Source organism: Nicotiana tabacum, chromosome 3, assembly GCF_000715075.1.
Source record: "Nicotiana tabacum cultivar K326 chromosome 3, ASM71507v2, whole genome shotgun sequence".
In the NCBI taxonomy this organism is placed as follows: Eukaryota; Viridiplantae; Streptophyta; class Magnoliopsida; order Solanales; family Solanaceae; genus Nicotiana; species Nicotiana tabacum.
This window is the reverse complement of record NC_134082.1, coordinates 210,022,350-210,035,157: the sequence shown is the minus strand read 5'-3', so window position 1 is coordinate 210,035,157 and position 12,808 is coordinate 210,022,350. Positions and strand designations below refer to the sequence as shown.

Genomic DNA, 12,808 nt, shown 5'->3' with positions numbered 1-12,808 from the left:
AGTTTCCCTCCCCTTGGCGAGAAAATCTTTGTACACATCAAGCCGGGCCTCAGCAAAGACCTACAACTCATATAAGCGATGAGGCACAACCGGATCGGTCGAGGCACGAGACGTAGAAGGTTGAGAGCATCGACTTGCATCCTCCGCTCTCAGCGAGGCCACTTGCCCATTCAACACAGGTAGCTCCACCTCCAACTTCTTAATACGCCCTTCAAGCCCCATGACCTTAAGCTTAGAGGCCTCCTTCTCCTCGGTCAGCTCCGACCTACAAACACAAAGGGTATTCTCCAAGGCCGCCGTGCCGGAAATAGCTGCTGCCAGCTTATCAGCACTGACGTTTAGTTTGCCCTTAAGCCCCTCAATCTCCATATCCTTCGCATTCAATTCATCGGTCAAACTGGCCACCTTCGCTTGTAAGTCGGCATTCTCGGTCATCACCCCCTGCTCAACTAAAGCTCGCCCTCCTTCACCTTAAGGGAGGCCTCAAGTTCACTATTATGGGCGACATCCTTCATAAGCTCCTTATATCACTCCCTCAGCTCTTCGATCTTGCACCCCAATTGGTCCTCCGTCTGTTTGAGCCCTTCTCGAAACAACTGAAACTCAGGGTCCTGATTATAAATATCGGCCATCGCGCGGTGCTTAGCACGATACTATTAATACTTGGACGACATCTTCCCATAGATAGCCATCCTCTTCTTCTCCTGACGCTCACACTCGGTCTCTATGATGAGGGTCTGGCACAAAAGAAAAAGAGAAGTTAAAAACAAAATGCAGGTCGACAATTGCCACACAAGCCCAACAACAAAAAGGAAAAGAAAGGCACCTACCCGTAAAGCCATGCCAGCAACATTCTGAGATAACTCTATGTCACTCATCGCCCTAAGCACCTCATTTTCAGGGGCAACACATAGAGGAGCTAAAATAGACGTCGCTTGCTCACAGTTCAACAACAAGTTGTAGTCCCCAAGGATGACTATGTGATGATCAGAACCCTCAGCTCTGACCTCCACGTGAGTATAGCGACCTACGAACTCGTTAACGTCCTCTGGGCCGAAATATGAACCTGGCCTTCGCCCTCGACACGACGGCTTCCAACATTGGATGATGTGCCGCCCTCAACAGAGCGCACGGAGCATGTTCCTAAGCAAACTCCTTCCGTTTGGGGAGATCTCCCCGACAAAATAGCGTCGGCCATAAATGTGGGTACATGTGCCGTCTGCGATGCCCTGCTTCTATCAGCGTCCACGTCCATATCCTTCCCGAGCTCCATTCTCCTCCTTTTTCTCGACAGCGGCTTATCCATATTGGAGGATTTATCCAAGAGGTGTGGGATCGGTATTGAAGAAGCCTCCTTCCTCACAACCATGACCCGAGAGGAACCTTCTAATTAAATCAGTTGAGGATGACCCTCTTGAACAGACTCACTCAATGTAGACTGTGTTTTCGCGGCAGCGACGGCCTGTCGGAATGCAAGGATTGGCGCCCTCCACTTGGAAGCTCCTCGACCTGCCGTCACGAAGAGTTGTATCAATAAACAACACTATATAAACTAATAAAGTGGTAGGAAAAACATTTACCAGATGTAACTTTAGGGCCATAAAACTTTACGAAGGAGGGCCAATCCCGGGTTTCCGCTGCATGGGGCAACAGATGGGTTACCCAATCCCTTATGCCAGCAATAGGATGGAGCGGACGTCATATAGCTGTAAACGAGAAGCAAACAAACTTTATAATAAAATCAGACGAAGGAAGAGTAAAACGAGTGGCGACAGTTACGAGTCTCATTCCATCGCTCCGGGAACCTGGCAGAGTCAGAAACAACGTGTTCAGTTTTGACAAAAAAGTACTTGTGCCAAAACTTGCGACTTGCTCGGTCGTATATCCCAACCACCAGCCCTTTTGTGCCACGATGCCTCAAATGCACCATGGTACCCCTGTGGAAGCTAGGAGAGAACATGTGCAAAAGGTGGTGGATAGAAACATCACATTCCTCCAACTCCGCATACTTGGTCAACAGCAGAAGTATCTTGAGCGTATACGGCGAAGGTTGTGCCGGGCAAACTTGGTAGAACCTACAGAACTCTTCCGCTAATGGGAAGAGAGGAAAAGTATAGCCAATCATGAAAGGGTATTCGCAGAAAGCGCAGTGTCCAGGTCTGTGGACCTCTACAAAATCTCTCCCCGCTGGAACCATGTCAACATGAGCGGGAATGTCATACTTTACATGAAGAGCGTCAATGTGAGCTTGCTCCGTCTCAGAGAGTAAGAGGGTAGGAGTAGGAGGGGGGTCTTTGAGGTTGTCTCGGCCGTAACTCCTCCACCGTAGGAAGACTATCACCCTATTCTACCACTGTATCTTAACCGCCCGAAGGGGGCACAATGGACAATGGGGCGGCCTCAGGAATCCCTTCACAAGATCGATGTGACCTTGGCATGTTTTCGTTAAAAAAATGTCACTGCAGCAAGAAAAAACAGAGGAAGGAGAAGTTGTGAACGGAGAATGTGAGAAGAAGAAGCAGAAGATTGTCAGGGCAAGCTCGGAGAAATGAGGATGGGGTATTCAGAAGTGAAATGGCCAAGAACTTTCGGAAAAAATCCTCTACCTATTTATAGGATTGGGTGGCGCCAGAATCGAAGCGGAAGGTCACAGAGTGGCACTAGAATCAAAGCAACAAGCCATCAACTCCTGTCTCGAAAACACGCGTAATGATGACGCACGTGAAGATGACATCATTTTTTGGTAAAATGCATTGCCTGGTGTCTTGCTAAGCACTCTGACCGCACACCATTAGCTATGTCGTAACGCCTCGAAGGATCAAATTTCTCCGTAGGAACGCATGGTGTCCGCTCATCGAGGACGCACCAAGTTGCAACCTCGACAAGCGGAGGGACTAACTGTATGGGTCCAAATTTGAACAACCACGACCATCGACGAGTACGACGAATGACGAGGTCCTCGTAACTCGACGTCTTGTGGAGGACGACCTTAAGGCAAACAAGAGATTGTACGACCCTTGTAATAATACAAGCTCATTAAGGGATACTAGGAATATTCCTTCAAATATTCCTTATAACTTGTCTTTTATAGCTTAGAAGGGTTTCACTCCTTATATATATAGCGAACAACAACCTTTTAAAGGGGCACTTCTGGGCTGATCCATAATACTTGCTGTAAATTTGCTCAGATAAACGAGTGAGAAGATTTATTGTAAAAGGTTGGTTGATCTGGATAGATAAGGAAGTCTTACTATCCGTATTCTCCTTATCCATTTTTCGTTCTAGAGATTATTATACTTAGCTAAGATTTATCCCTCCATTTTTTTTGATTGATTTATTCAAAAAGGTTTCGATATCTTTTGAGTCAAACAACTCCCACCAATGTTTCAAGTTTTATTCGAATTTAGAATTTAAATTTAACGAGTTCAATTTTATGTTCTAATCAATGAAATTTGAAATTTATTGAAATTTATTGAAATTTTAGTGATTCTTCTGCATACGTGCATATACTACGTCCGACACTGCATATACTAATCCAACAAGGAATTTTAATAATACTAACTGTATAATGTTGCATAGCAGAAAAGGTGTAATTCCAATGAATTAGAAATGAGAAATATTCTTTTATTGTTTTATATATATATATATATTTTTTTTGTCCGTTCCAACAATTTAAGAAGAAAAAGATCTTGATATATGGTCATGGATTGTGTTGTACAAGAGACCAATTTTCTTCATAAGTCTATCTCCCTGAGATTGAGGGAATGGTTGAAAGTAGTAAGTGGTCTAGGACAAAAGATACTTATTATGATGCCTTTACTACTGTCTAAAGTACTATATATGCGATAATCTGATCCATCCAACATATTTCGAGCTCAATAAATAATTGTAATAGGAGTACTAATTTTTGGTTCTGAATTGTGATGATATCTACCTTTTCATTATTTGTGGTATCTAGAAAAGTCAATTAACTGGGACTTCGTTGTATGATACTCTTTCCCATATAGTTTCAAGCTACCAGAATTAATTATCATTAAGTATAGATTAAACAGAAATGACAAAAGTAGTTCAGTAGTAGAATTATAATTAGTCCGTCACGATCACCTTGGAAATATAATAGTATCTGGGTCCTCACAAACTATGGACTACATCAGACAATTTTAATCATTTGGTTACATTCTCTATCATATCTTCCAATATCCTTTGTTTTTGTCATATAACCATACAATATACTTATGGTGCAACCTCCTGCAGGGTGGGTGATAAGCTCACGTGCAGTGACGGATCTAGGATTTTTTTTAAGGGTATTTAAACTTGAAAGAAGTAAAAGAATCCTCGAAAAAGAATATTTAATATATGTTATATATATTTAAAATTTAATATTTTATCTATATACGCAATGTAATTTTCTACGAAGGATAGTCAATTAATGTAGCTTCGCTCATGCCATGGGCCCACACCTTCCTTTCCAAATCCACAGCATGTACACGACTTAATTCTAGTCTATGTTAATACAATTGAATATTGAAGTAGAATATTTAAAAGGCTTAAACTACATTTTCCTCTTTTATCTTTCCTTTTTGGTCTTTATTTAAATTCCTTAATCTGTCAATCAAGAAACAAATGATTTCTTAAGTTTTTTTTGTTTCCCAATCGGTGTCCGATACTCATATTGGGATCCGACTAAATTCGAATTCGCATGAGAAAATTTCATATTGAAAGATAAAATACTCTCTAACAAAGACGACTTCATACATAGGGATTCGAACCCGAGACCTCTAATTAAAAATGAAAGAGTACTTGTCACTCCAGCACAACCTTGGATGGTGTTCAGTGAGATTGTTATAGTAGGCCTATGTTCAAACTCATGAATTTGTCTTTCCTTTAGAATAATTGAGTACCGACAAGCCTTATCATTCGAGTTTTTCGGCGGTGGACCGAAGTGAAGCTTAGGTAGTAGCTAGCTAGCGACAGATTACACCTCATGTAAGACACGCTTAGATCTAGCGGTCCAGAGTTCGAATTTTATGGGTTTGAGTTAGCAATTTTAGCACAATTCATTTAACTTATTTAATTTAAATTCAATTATTTGTACTCATTTAATAAATCTCTCAACACATATACAAAATTTAAGTCAAAGCTATTAGATATGATGAACCCAATTATCCAGATCTTGTGCATGGTTGATGCAATCAATCATTTGCTGTATTATTTCAACTTTCAAGCTTATTAGGTACATGTTTGATTTGTGCCTGAGGATACCAAACAAGCTTTATTTCTGGTTAGACTTGGCTAAAGAACATATTGGGGATTTGGTATAAGTTTTGCATCCAAAAAACGTACACATTCGAAGTTTCGAGGTCAGAGCAGATAATAATTTCCTCACCCCACCCACCCCCTCAAGATAGGAGCCAGTCATAGTGTTGGAAAAGAGAAAATAGAAGAGGCAAACCAAAAAATAAAAACAAAAAAAGAAAATAGGACTTTTTATCAGATATAAACGTTGCAGTAGATAATACAAGAAAATTTGCAACAATTAGACCTCAATCATAATCTGAAAACAGATAATAATTTTTTTCCTTTTCTGTTAAACATTTCTCAATAAATCTTGAGATCAACTTTTATGGGAATTAATACTAAAACAAGTGAATATTCGACCAGTCTTGGTTTCTAAAACTAACTGGTTCAAGCTCCAGTGGGACATCATTATCTACAGATTTGAAAATTATTAAAAAAATTTGTACTCGTAATTAAATTAATAGTATATGAGAAATATCTATAATTAGGAGTAGTTATATCACTAACCAATTTCGCATTAAAATGCCAGAGCCCGCTTAAGGGGAAAATGGCCCAGAAATTGATTCTAAAAGATATGCGTCCAATTATTCTAATAAAAGATAATGATATAGATAAAGTCATGATGCAAATTGAGAGGACAAATCAATGTCTTCTCAGATATGATTCACGAAATGTTTATTCTGTTTTCTTCACCTAAACCTGATCCTTTCATTTTTTCAATAGTCAACCCGAGGCAACTTATTCGGCGCTGATTGTATATAATTCTAAAAAGATATTATGATATGAGTGATGAAATTTGAGCGGACACATCAATGTCGTTTCTGGAGGCACAGGCGGATCCAGGAATTTAACTTTATGGGTTCATGATTTAGAACTCTAGCACATACCTCAAGTTACTATACAATAATAACCGAACGAAATACGAACAATATATATATATAGCAAGTATCGAACCATCTAACATATTATATATTCAATAAATATCACCATTACAATTGTACCCTACGGGTTGTCATGCTTTGAAAACGATCAATAATCGCATCATTAGGTATAGTTTCAAATACTTCATCTTCTATATAACAAACTAAACAATCATTCAAAAATTCATCACCAATTCTGCTACGCAAGTCATTTTTGATGTACTTCATTGAAGAAAAAGCTCTTTCTACCGTTGCAGTAGTGACATGCAATATTAGACTTAACTTCACAAGCAAAAAAATAAGTCTCCAAGTCCTTTCAAGTTAGAGAAATCGTTGTCTTCTTTCACAAAGAGAATATAGTTATCAAGCTCGTAACTGAGATCTTCAAGCTTTGAACCACTAAACTCGTGAGGATAAAGTGTAGCAAGTTTCATAATTCTTTCTTTATCATAATTTCCAAAAGAATTATCCGGACTCAAACTAGCCATACCAAGAAGTAGATTACTATTCACCGCATCAAAACAACTGTTAAGCTCTGAAAGTTGCAAATCAATAACATTATTAAAAACTTCGACACACAAATGATGAGAATATGTAACACTTGAACTCCTACGCTTTGACTTTCCAAGATGATAGTTCTTATCCATTTCAGGGATCACAATACCATGCTTGGCACAAAATGAAGAGGCATCATTTATCAAAGATTCCCATTTAGGTTCTCTCATCCCTTGCAATTACCTCTTGGCGAAACCAACAAGCTTCATAGCATTTACAATATCCTGGTCTTTTCTTTGCAAAGCCATATTCAAATCATTTGTAATTGCCAATAATTTTAACATCAAGTGCATCATATGCACAAACTCAAAAGATCTTATGTCATTCACTAAACTTTTTGCTACTGATCTCTCTAGATAATTTGCACCCTCACTTGCAAGAAACTCAAGTACATTAATGATAGACGAGAATAATGTAATAAAGTTACGCACTGTCTTAAAATGAGAACCCCATCGAGTATCACCTGGTCTTTGGAGTCCAAGTTCTTGATTTAGTCCACTTCTTGTATGAACTTCACCAAGAACTTGTAGCTCCTCTAATTTTTTTGCCTGATCCTCTCGAAGCATATCCCTACGCTTAAAAGAACTTCCAACAATATTCAAGACATTAGCAACAATATCAAAAAATTGATCTACATCACAATGTTTTTTTGCAACGACTACAAGAGTCAATTGCAATTGATGGGCAAAGTAATGTATACAATATGCCGAAGGATTATCTTTCAGAATTAAAGTTTTAAGACCATTGATTTCTCCTTGCATGTTACTAGCTCCATCATAACCTTGTCCCCGTATTTGAGATGGACTCAATGAGTGCTCTAAAAGCAAATCATAGATTGCTTTTTGTAATGACGATGAAGTTATTTTTTTAACATGAACAATACTAAGGAATCACTCAATAAGTTTGCCCTCTTTGTTGACATACCGCAGAACAAGAGCCATTTGTTCCTTATGAGAGACGTCCTTAGATTCATCAACCAAAATTCCAAAATAATCTCCATTCAAATCTTCAACTATTGCTTTCATTATTTCTTTCGCACAAGCATTCACAATCTTTTTTTGGATATTTGGAGCAATCATCATGTTATTTTGTGGAGCACTTTGTAGTACAACCTTTTTCACTTCATCATCCCTATCTGCATACCATTGTTAGAGTTCTACAAAGTTTCCTCTTTTAGTAGAAGTTTCACCTTCATCGTGGCCCCGGAAAGATATTCCTTGTTTTAAAAGAAATCTTGTCACATCAATCGAAGCATTCAACCGAACTCGATAATCACTTTTAATTTTTTCAGACTGCTTGTCAAAAGAGGTTAGAATTGATTGTTCTTGATTAATTAAGTCTCTCATCATCTTAAAACACCGATTGTGAAGACTATTTACCTCTCTAATATGTGCGTTAAATCTTTCTATAGTTTTATTTCAAGCTCTAAAACCACTCTTTGTGAAAGAATCCTCAACTTTTCCATGTCCTCTATGCTCATTTTTAAACAAGTAACAACATAAGCAAAATGCTGCATCAACTTTAACACTATATTCTAACCATCCAGAGTATGAAGTGTTAAACCATTCAAGATTAAATTGACGCATAAATCCACCAAAATATCTTTTTGGAAATCTACAATTACAAGGTTGACAAGGCGCTTGTTGAATATAATGTCTCCTCACTTGATCACGTAAATTCGGAGGATACTCTGAAATTTGCTTTCTTTCTGCAGGATCGAGTTCAAGATTCAAATTCAACATTTTCTCTTTGTTTAATCTTGCCGAATGATTGATATTGTCATGAATAGTTGGACTTGGAAAAGAACTCAGCGTAGGAGGACTATAACCAGAACCAGAAGTTTGAGGAGTTGGAATAGCCTTAAAAAATTTCGTAATCATATCCACCCTCACTAAAAAGATCCTAAAAAAATACAAAAAACAAATTACACTCCAGCAGAGGTACTTTAATCTTGTTAGATTGAATGGAAGGAGCTAACTAGTTATCCAAACAAACATACATTATTGCTAGACATATAACTTAATGACAAAACTCAAAAGGGTTACTTTTTAAATATTCAAGAATCAAGAATGGGTGTTCAAGAACCAAGAACAGAGGCGGATCCTTTAACTTATAATTAATAAATATTGCATTATTATTGAGAAAGAGCCATAGAATCATACCAGCAAAATAAAGAGAATTGATTGCAGTTTATGTCCAACAAGAAGAGCCTTTGCTTTGATTCTTTTGAAACCCTAACTTTAAAAATTTGGGAAAGAAGAACCTTCTGAAAAGTGGAAGTTTTTGATCTCTTAAAGCTTTGTAAAGACCAAGGAAATAAGAAAGAATCCTCAACTTTTTATAATTATTAAAATGCCCCACAAGAAGTATACAATAAAGAATAATGGAGTATTAATTAGATGGGTCCTCATCTTTTAAGGATAAGAAACAGGCCTCTTTAAATGGAAAGGGGCAAAAGAAGTCCAAAAGTAGCAAAGAAGTCAAACAGTAACTTGAATAAAAATGCAATAAAAATTGTAGACATACAGATTCGAACTCCAGTCCTCGCTGGAATAAGCAACACTCTGCCAGCACTTTTACCACTGAACTCATAGCCTAATTTAGTCTATGGGTTCAAACAATAATATATGACCATATTTCAGTAATTTTGCCCAGTATATTCCCGGGTTCTGTCGAAAGTAATGAGTTCAATTGACCCCGTATCCATAACACTAGATCCGCCCCTGTCTGGAAGAGCTGGACTTGCTTTTATTAAGAGACGGTGGTGTTCCCCCGTATCTTTTTCAATTATTACTACTTCTGTTTTCTTCAGAAAGGATCAGTTTGGAATTTTAATTTTGTACCTATAACATGTAAAGAAATTAATATATCAGTGAAAATAATTATATTGTGGAGGTTCATTTAATACTCCGCTATAGATAATCTTTCTGAAGAAGATTATCCATTTAGTACTCCATTTAAGTTGTCACCATCCGGATTTTCCACCCTCGGGAGTCGTGATGGCGCCTACTCGTGAAAGCTACGTAAGCCGCGTAATATAGAATCACTAACTCTTTTATTTAGCACTTTTAACAATTTAAATTAATATGCGATCAACAGTGAAATATTAACGATAAATAAATACATGCGGAAGACTTAATCTGATAACTTAGCTAAACCAGTATGACAATACCAACATACATCTCTGCCCGGAATCCGGTGTCACAATATCACAGACCAACTATGAATACTATATACAAATGTCTGGAAAGAAAAGTACAATCTATCTCTGAAGTAAATAAAAACAGAATACATATAAAGATAGAAGAGAACACCGGGCATGCAGACGCCTGCAGGATTACCTCGGGATCTCTAACTGGATTGAAGGCAGCCGCCCAATGCTACGGTCCAAAAGCTTCCACTCCGGGATCTGCACATAGTGCAGAGTGTAGTATCAGCACAACCGACCCCATGTGTTGGTAAGTGTCTGGCCTAATCCCAGCGAAGTAGTGACGAGGCTAGGACCAGACTACCAAATAAACCTGTGAAGTTATATAATGTGCAGTAAAAAATAAAATAGGAATAAACAAGTAAATATGGGAGGGGGTACATGTTGCGGGGGAATATCAATATCAACAGTAAATTAAGAGAAAGGCATAAGGGCAATTTAGGATTTACAGCAAAACAATAAGGAACTCGTAACCAATCCATAAAAACATAATAACACTGTTGCGGCGTGCAACCCGATCCATATCATTTATCACTGTTGCAGCGTGCAACCCGATCCAATTATATTATTGTTGCGGCATGCAACCCGACCCAATTATATCATTGTTGCGGCGTACAACCCGATCCAAATATAATATTGTTGCGGCGTGTAATCCGATCCAAATATAATATTGTTGCGGCGTGCAACCCGATCCACATATACAGTTCAACACCAATCTCAACAAGAGTCCCGGCAAGGGATCAATAAAGAAACAATACTATTCCAGCAAGGGAATCGACAATATAATTAAATGCGTCCCGGCAAGGGAGAATCAGCTATAACCAAACTTGTTCCAACATCTAACTACCTCAACCAGCACAAATACTCAATCATAAGTAATTTCCAGGAGGATAATCATAATCCTTGTTGAACACAAAGAATCAACAACTTAGGCATTCATAGTATTTATTCAGAACACAACAATTTCAATTTAATACTCACGGTCATGCTTGACACCAACGTATAGATACTCGTCACCATGCTAATACGTCGTACTCAACAAGTAACATGTAGCAAATAGGATACAACTCCTAATCCCTCAAGCTAAGGTTAGACCAAACACTTAGGTCGAACTTCCACGGCCAACTAAAGCCTCAAACACCGCTTTCCCTTTTGAATTTGGCTCCAAATCAATTCCAATGTGTAATTATAGATTTCCCATCATTCTTCCCAAAAAATCAAAAATTGACCCCCGGACCCGCGTGGTCAAAACATGAGCTTTGGACTAAAATCCGATCACCCATTCACCCATAAGTTTGAATATGTAATTAGTTTCGAAATTCGATCACAAAACGAGGTCTAAGTTCCAATTATACAAAAAGCCCTAACTCTACCCAAATTCCTAATTTTCTACCCTTAAAAACATGATTTAGGCCTAGAAATCTAATGGGTGTTAATGAAAATTGAAGAAAATGAGTCCAAGATTACATACTATGAATTTGTGGTGAAGTTCTCTTTCAAAAATCGCCCAATTTGGAGTTTGGAAGAAGAAGTTATGAAATTTTGGTGAAATCCCGAGTGTTCTGTTACTATTTAAAAATCACTGGGTCGGCCTTCATCGCATTCGCGATAGGCCTGTCGCGTTCGCGATGGGTCAGGCCTAGGTGACCTTCGTGTTCGCATTCGTCGGCTCGCGTTCGCGGAGCGTCAGTAGCTGGAGCCTTCGCGTTCGCGGTCAGATGGTCGCGTTTGCGTACAACAAATGTGAACCCCTCCCCCAGGCCATTAGTCTTACGCGTTCGCAAAGGGTACTCCCCACACAGCCTCATGCTCGCTTCCCAAGCTCTGCGTCCGCGAAGAGCAAACTGGCACTTGAATAAATTGCCTTACGCGTTCTCGAGTGGGACTACGCGTACGCGAAGAACAAAACCTCTGTGCATTGAGACAACAAAAACCTGCAATTTTTCCTAAGTTCAAAACCTTCCGGAACTCACCCGAGCCCTCAGGGCTCCAAACCAAACATGTATACTAACTCAAAAACATCATATGAAATTATTTGTGCGATCAAATCGCTAAAATAACCTTTTAAACAACGAATTTAGCATAGAAATCTATGAAAATTTTCAAAACTTTCAAAGTATCTATTTTCACAACTACGGGTCCGAATCACCTCAAACAACTTCCGTTTCTTACCAAATTTCACAGGATGATCTTAAATCATATATAAGACCTGTATCGGGTTCCGGAACTAAAATACGGGCCCGATACCATCAAATTCTAAACACATTTGATTTCCAAAACTCATAAATAATTCCAGAAAATAATTTTCTTTAAAAATTCATTTCTTGGGCTTGGGACCTCGGAATTCGATTCCGGGCATATGCCCAAGTCCCACATTTTCCTACGGACCCTCTAGGACCGTCAAATCACGGGTCCGGATCCTTTTTTACCTAAATTATTGACCGAAATCAACTTAAATTTATTTTAAAGTCAAAATTTATCATTTTTCACAGATTACACATAATGGCTTCCCGGCTATGTGCCTGGACTGTGCATGCAAATCGAGGTGATGCTGAAAGAGGTTTTTAAGGCCTCAGAATGCAAAATTCATTTTAAAATAAGTGATGACCTTTTGGGTCATCATAGAAGTTTATCTACAAGCAGCTGATGCAGGCAGGTTGCAAGCAACTGAATGAAATAATTTGCAGCAGTTTCTTATTATACAGACAGGTTGCAAGTAATTCATGCAGACAGCTGACAAGCTGCTTCCTGAAAAGCCTCGCAGCTGCTTCCTTTCTTCTATAAATAGAGGAATTTTCAGTTCATTATGTACATGAATTTAAAGTTG

The 12,808-nt window shown here is 38.5% G+C and overlaps 2 protein-coding genes across 2 annotated transcripts; both read right to left on the bottom strand.

Moving 5' to 3' along the window:
* Positions 1-6,502: 6,502 nt before the first annotated feature.
* Positions 6,503-6,943, bottom strand: LOC142179042 (uncharacterized). Its single transcript, XM_075248848.1, has one exon. The coding sequence runs from the start codon at positions 6,941-6,943 to the stop codon at positions 6,503-6,505; it is 441 nt and encodes a 146-aa protein (XP_075104949.1).
* Positions 6,944-6,952: 9 nt separating this feature from the next.
* LOC107768775 (uncharacterized) lies at positions 6,953-8,653 on the bottom strand. Its single transcript, XM_075248836.1, has 3 exons — positions 8,206-8,653; positions 7,681-7,908; positions 6,953-7,590 (listed from the first exon to the last, which is right to left on the bottom strand). The coding sequence occupies exons 1-3, from the start codon at positions 8,651-8,653 to the stop codon at positions 6,953-6,955; spliced, it is 1,314 nt and encodes a 437-aa protein (XP_075104937.1).
* Between the last annotated feature and the right edge of the window lie 4,155 nt (positions 8,654-12,808).

Bases quoted from the DNA above. Each gene is read 5' to 3' on its own strand.
- LOC107768775 (XM_075248836.1), bottom strand. From the start codon at position 8,653: ATGATTACGAAATTTTTTAAGGCTATTCCAACTCCTCAAACTTCTGGT. The intron at 7,909-8,205 runs GTTTTAGAGCTT...AATGGTATGCAG, and splicing joins GGATTCTTTCACAAAGAGTG to ATAGGGATGATGAAGTGAAA. The intron at 7,591-7,680 runs GCAAACTTATTG...ATTTGCTTTTAG, and splicing joins GCGGTATGTCAACAAAGAGG to AGCACTCATTGAGTCCATCT.
- LOC142179042 (XM_075248848.1), bottom strand. From the start codon at position 6,943: ATGAGAGAACCTAAATGGGAATCTTTGATAAATGATGCCTCTTCATTT.